General features: G+C 32.9%; 1 protein-coding gene across 1 annotated transcript; it reads right to left on the bottom strand.

The window, feature by feature from the left end:
• Window positions 1-435: 435 nt before the first annotated feature.
• On the bottom strand, window positions 436-2,130 carry LOC108845082 (uncharacterized). Its single transcript, XM_018618350.2, has 2 exons — window positions 1,425-2,130; window positions 436-1,304 (listed from the first exon to the last, which is right to left on the bottom strand). Exons 1-2 carry the CDS (start codon window positions 2,128-2,130, stop codon window positions 436-438), a joined length of 1,575 nt encoding a protein of 524 aa, XP_018473852.2.
• Between the last annotated feature and the right edge of the window lie 4,984 nt (window positions 2,131-7,114).

Raw genomic sequence — 7,114 nt, forward strand, 5'->3', positions numbered from 1 at the left:
AAGAAGTAAAGCCCATCAACTTCATAACATCTGCAATGACTACTTGTGCGACCAAAAGAAGAGCATCACACGAAAAACATGCCTTTGGCCCGCACAAGTGATGTTCCAATACATGATATAAAAGAACTAGATGATACATTTCTGTGTTCCAACATCTCAATGTCTACAAATAATATTTCAGTAATGATGATTTGAACTATAGAATCTGATTATAACTGAACAGCTATAGAATCTGATTCCTTGAAATGACATCAAAACCTATCTCTCATAAATCAGAAAAAAAAGATAAACATATCACTTAAACAAAAGAGAACTGCACAAACTACTTGTATTAAATACACGAGGTCTAGGTAAGCTAACTTTTGATCCCAACAAACACCATCAAGCGTAATAGATTTAATGAACACCAATATCAGTTGATACTACCACCGTTCATTAGCTGCCTGAAAATTCGATGTAGTGGTGGGGCGGATCATACCTTGAGGTTGCACGACCATATATGTTCTGCTGCTGCTGATGATGATGATGATGATGTGAAGATGTAGGAGGATAATAAGGATGCCACCTTGAAGTTAAAGGACCCGAGAGATGCCCATTAGACTCGAATGGTGAGTTTCTATGGTTCCCACCATATTGTGTGCTTGACAAAGGACTCGGATACGGCCCACAGGAATTGAATGTTGGTGCTCTCTGGTTATGGCCCTCATATGTACTGGATAACATATGGTTACGATCCAGATATGTACTGGGTAACATATGGTGATTATGACCTGCTGGTGTAATGGGAGAGGTAAATTGATGATAAGGCTGCCACCTTGAAATTGGAGGATCCAAGTGACGCCCATCATACTCGAAGGATGAATCTCTATGGTTTTCACCATGTGGTGGTATGGTCAACAGAGAATTAGTGTGATGCTCACCAGAACTGAATATTAGTAACCTGTGGCTATGGCCCAAAGGTGTAAGGGGTAACAGATGGTGGTCGTGACCTGAGGGTGCAGTGGGAGAGGTAGGAGAATAGTAACTCTGCCTCAGACTTGAAAATGGAGGATCCAAGAGAAGCCTGTTAGACTCAAATGATGAATATCTATGGTGACCACCACATGGTACTGTGGACAGAGAATCCATATAAGGCCCGCTAGAACTTAATGTTGGTGACCTATGGTAATGACCCGGTGGTGTAGCGGGCAATCGATGGTGGCTATGATCTAATGGTGCAATGGGAGAGGTAGGAGGATAGTCATGATGCCACAGCCTTGAAGGTGGAGGACCCCAGAGATGCCTATCATACTCAAATGATGAATCTGTACGGTTTCTATCATATGGTGTGGTTGAGTGAGAACTCGGGTAATGCCCACCAGAAATGAATCTTGGTGATCCCTAGTTATAACCCATATGTGCAGCGGGAAATCTGTGGTGATAACCTGGTTGTGAAACAGGTAAAGTATGGTGATCTTGACCCGATGCTGCAGTGGGCGAACTCAGCCTCCTGATCTTTCCTCTGTGGAAAGGATTTTCTTCCAGATCCTCTGTTATCCAACCACTCCTAAGATTTGGTTTCTCTTCTATAGGGGGCTGTTCACCTTTAACTTTCTTGGTCTTCTTCTTCTTCCTGTTGGATTCATGGGTAGTAAAACTCGGTTCCAGCTCAACGTTATTCTTCTTCGTCTTCCCGTTGGATTCATGAAGAGTAGAATGATTTTCCAAGTTTCCATCATTCTTTCTCTTCTTCTTCTTCATCATAGTCCTGTTGGATTCATGAGGAGTAGAATCCTCTATTACAATTGAAACCCTTTCTCCATCTAACCTCTGCTTCTTCTTCTTCTTCTCCTTCTCGAGATCAGCATGATTGGCTGCACAAGTAGCAAGAGCTTTTTCACCATGTTTCTTTTTATTCTCAGCTTCTTTGATACGATCAAATTCACTCAGTATTTCGGGGCTTCCCTCGATGTATCTACCACAGGACAGTCCAGTATGACCCAGCTGACCACATCTGAAACAAGACACAGCCCACAAGGAGGGCGGTGAATCACAAGGCTCGACAGAGCACAGGTGACCAAACCTCTTACATACATAAGATTGTACACTCTTCAGATTATCCTCAGTGTATTCGTACTTGCACAAACCCATGCGTGTCCTAAGCCTCCACATCTTAAACAAACTGATGCCTTATCAGAACAATCTTTGTCTTGGTGGAGGTTCATCTAGCAACGCTTTGTAACATGGTGGAAACTAGCGCATAGCAAACAACACTAAATCTTTAGTAGGCTCTATTACATGTTATAAATATTTCTTAGAAAAAATGTATAGTTAACTAAATTACTTGAAGTCTTCTTACATTATACAGTTTACATTATGATAAACATAAATTCAATTACAGCTACCTAATGTTTTAGAAAAATTTATTGTATATCACATATTTGGTTTTCTTTTGTGAAGGCAAGACTAAATAAAAATTGCATGTACTGCATTCCAAACTGAAATATCGATTTAGGCGAAGTAGCAAACATTACAATACTAAAGCTTTAGTGGGCTTTATTACATGCTATAAATGTTTCCTCGATAAAATGTTTAGTTAACTAAGTTACTTGAAGTCTTCTTACATTATACAGTCTACATTATGATATTATTTGATCTTTATGTACCAAAAATAATAGGAGTGCGTTTTTATAGAGAAAAAATAATTGTTTTGTAAATAAAATGGAATTTTAGATATTGAAATATTTATTTTGATGGTTCCAACTTAAATATTTAGTTGTTTATTTATATAAAGATATGAACATCCATGTCTTATTAAGTTGAAAATTTTTAATTATAAGAAAAAATAATTTAGAAACTAAAAAGTAATTAAATAAAATTTAATAGTATTTATGATGTTTAAGTAAGGTGAAAATTTATAAATAAGATTCTTTAAAATTATATCCTTAAAAATGTTTCTAATTAATGTGACCAAATTTATAAATAAAAAAATGTTTTTAAAATATATTTCTTACTAATTTGATGTATTTATTTTATTAATGAGGTATATAAATTTTAATGTCATAAAAAAACTGATTTACCCAACGTTATTTATCAAAATAATTTATATTTTTATGAATTTGAGATTTTAAAGGGAACTCATTTTTAATAAAAACATGTTATTAATAAAAAACTGTTATATTGTTATAAATTAAATATATTTCCTTTTGATATTATATTCTTTTAATATATATAAAATAATTATTTTTTATTAAATTATAGTTTTATATATATTTAAAAATACTTTATTAAAGAGATTATTATTTATATTATATTCCTTTTGATTTACATAAAAATTGTTTTATTATATAAAAATGATATTTATAGATTTATATTAAAGATATTGTCTTTTATATTAGATTCCAATTTTGAGTTATATAAAAAGGAAATTCTTTTTTATTAAATTACATGTTTAAAAGTGTTGTATATTTATTATAGATATTTCCTTTTTTTATAAAAAGTGATTTGAAGAAACTATTAAAAATTAATTAAAATATTAATAATGATATTTTAATAATAAACTTTATTCAATAAGGTTATCACTGTAATAATGATATTTTTCTTAATAACAAAATTATTTTTTTTAACTTTCCTTTTTTATTAAATCACATTATATATAAAAAATGAGAAAATTAGCTGAAAACCCTTAGAAAAAGTAGATACCATAGGAGGGAGGGGGGGGGGGGGGGGGAATGGTAGTGATGGGGGAAAATAATTGGGGGGATTTAGTGTGTAGAATGCAAATAGGGTGAGTTTGGTGTGTAGGAAGTGCAATTATCCTAGATAAATTATATTATTGTAAATTTATTTTAAATTTTATAAATATTTCTAGTTATATATGTTTACTAAAATGGAAACCTTTAATTAACAGAAATTATTAAAAATGAAAATCAATTCTAATATAGTAATTATATGTAATATTTTCAATTCATTAAGGGTATCATCATAATCAACTTCCGTAAAAATTAACGTGAGCACGCCACGTAGGAAACTGATTTCTCAAATAATATTATAGAGATATTTTAAAAGCAGAAACAAACACAAGAGATATCAAGAATAAAGCAATACACTCTATAAATATGTGAAACTCAATATTTTATAGGGTAAATGTTTATAGTCATTGAAACTCAGTGAAATAGAGACAAACGCAGGAGAAAATCAGTTAACAACACTGGAAAGCGTAAGAAATGAACATAAAAAAAATGGTAACCCGACTGATAAACTCAAACACAGAGACAAATGCAACAAAGAACCGAGTAACATGCAAAGAAGAAGAGAAACGAAAGAGAAATTGAAAGAGGTAGTTTCCAGTTTTACCTTGTTTCTAGGGATGTCGGAGAAAGAGAGAGGCGGAGAGGCTGTGAGAAACTTTGAAATAGACTTGTGTTAGTCAAGAGAGAGAGAGGCAGAGCAAGCTATTAGATTAAGAAGGACTCCGACTCGATCAAATTGAAAGGAGAAGTTAGTTGTTTACCATTGGTGCCAGTGATGTCGGAGACGAACGACAGGGTTACACTGGATGGGACACTCGATTTCACCGGAGAAGACACATAATCGATAGGAGAAGACACATATTAGCGTCTTGTTCCTCTCGGCAGAGAAAGAGAGAGGCGGAGACCCTATAATCAAATAACTAAGAAGAAAATACTTTCTTAAACTTAAAATATACTTAAAAGGTAATTAAGTCAGTTATTAAATAATCACTAAACACATATATGTCAAAAAAATTAAAAGAAGATAAGATTTTAAAATTAACCCTAAAAGTACCAACAATACTACAACATATGTTATCATATCATAAACCAAAGATTATCATGACTCAATCTTCATTCAATCATTAATGTTAAAAATAATTCAATTTCAGTAAAACTAAATTTCCATCTTTTAGAATTAATACATGATTTCGATTTTTTCCCTTTGAAAATATTTTTTATAAAATTTATTAATTATTTTTAAGATCTAATCCATGGGAAGACTTCTTACCGAAGACTTATGGAAGACTTTGATTTAGACGGGAAACCTAAATTCTTTCCAAAATTTAGACGGGAACCCTAAATTCTACTAACATTTAAGCGAGATGTGTTGGAATACTTCTTTTTCAAGTCTTCTGTGAGTCTTCTAGATCTTAAAATCAAATAACTCTGCAAAAACACCTTTTTAAACTTAAAAAAAAATTAGAAATGTTTAAATCAAATTATTAGATAGTTACTAAACATATGTAGGTCAATTTGAAAGAAAAAATTGAAGGTAAGATTTCAGAATCTAACCCTAAAGATACCAACAGTACTATAACATATGTTACCAAATCCTAAATCAATGATTCATGAACCAATCTACATTCACTCATCTATGTTGAAAATAATTCAATTTTCGATAAACTAAATTTATATCACTAAAAATGTTTATTATTATATGATTTCAATTTTTTACCCATCAAACTTTTTTTTTGTAAAAAATTAAATTATTTTTAAGATCTACTGAATTAAAAGATTTGCAAAGAAGTCTCCTAAAGAAGACTTATAAAGAAGTCTTCCTAGAGAAGAATTACTCTAACTGAGAGTTATAATAATGGTAAAACTATACATGTTTTTGTTGTTAATAAGAGGGCTGTATTCAAAAATGTTGAGAACCGAGAATATTATGATCGACATAACTTTTGTTATTATCTATATCTAATGTTGGTATATTTCTTATAGTTAGATAACTATATGAATCTATGTATAGATATATGACGTTTTTAGTTAATGAAAGATTAGCTTTTCCATTACTTACATATCACGTTATCAGCAACGATACTGCCCTAGAACCCTAGCTAATAGCCAACACAAAAATAGCCTCTTCTCCCTGGTTCTTCGACGAGAAGAAGCAAGCTCCGAGAAGAAGCAAGCTCCGACGAGAAGCAACCTGTGACGAGAAGAAACAGAGCTCGCGATGATCTCATTCCTTCTAGACCGATCAACCCATCAAAAGTGTAAGGTATCATCGAAAACTATACTAGAACCGCGAGTAGAAATCTTAAAACCCCTACCCGCATACATGTAGCTATATTTAGCTAACATGTCTTTCAAAAGAGAACAAAATAAAAACCAGAATATATCAGTTAATGCGTGATCTCACAATTGTTCTTGACTCTGTTTTGATCCAAAGCTCTCGTCGTCATTGTTTATTTTTTCTCTAAGATAGCTTCACGTTTGCTCTGTTTTGATATATCATTCGTTTGCTCTGTTTTCATATATCATTCCGTTTTCTCTGGTTCGCAATATAAATATATTACTCTGATTGCTTGATACAAACCGTACGTCCTATATATATTCCTCTGTTTCGTATATATAATCGTCTGCATTATATATATTGCTCTGTTTCCGTATCCTCGACTGATTAGTGTTAATGCATTAGCTCGTTTGCTCTGTTTTACATTTTTTTTTTTGCATAACAAGCGCCTGATTAGACATGAAATCTCGTCTGATAGAAGCTAGATCATTCATCTTTTTTTTCAAGAAACCTGACCTGATCATCAATGCTTATCACTCGTACCGCTTGTTTTTAATCCGAACTGAATTGTCTGATTGTTTTAATCTGAACTGAAATTTTTTTTTATATATATGTTATCGTATGATTCTAACTAATGGGGGAATAAATTTTTCATTTGTCTGAGTTGGCAAACCTCGACTTCCCTGCTTTGAAAAAGCAATGGTGAAAATACCTGATTGGCACTTGATGCAAGAATCATGCTACGATCAAAAGGACTTGGTGATACGATCATCAGTGACAATAAGTCCATGATAAAGATCGAACAGTGCTATTTTATAATACGCCATCATCTCCAAGAGAGTTTGAAAACTCAGTACAGAACCATGGAAAATCCATTGGACCTTTGGACGCTTTACAGCGACGTTATGACCACCAGAAAACGGTGATGCTCCCAAGGGCTCAATATGACTGGAAACACTTGAGGTTCCAGGACTATAAAACAGTAGACGAGTACAAACTCTCTCCTGTTTAAAATTGTTTCCATGATGGAATTATGTGGTGAAAAAGTTACTAAGCTCGAGATGCTTAACAAGACTTGTCTCTACGATGCATTCCAGTAACATGG

Source organism: Raphanus sativus, unplaced genomic scaffold (assembly GCF_000801105.2).
Source record: "Raphanus sativus cultivar WK10039 unplaced genomic scaffold, ASM80110v3 Scaffold0036, whole genome shotgun sequence".
NCBI lineage: Eukaryota > Viridiplantae > Streptophyta > Magnoliopsida > Brassicales > Brassicaceae > Raphanus > Raphanus sativus.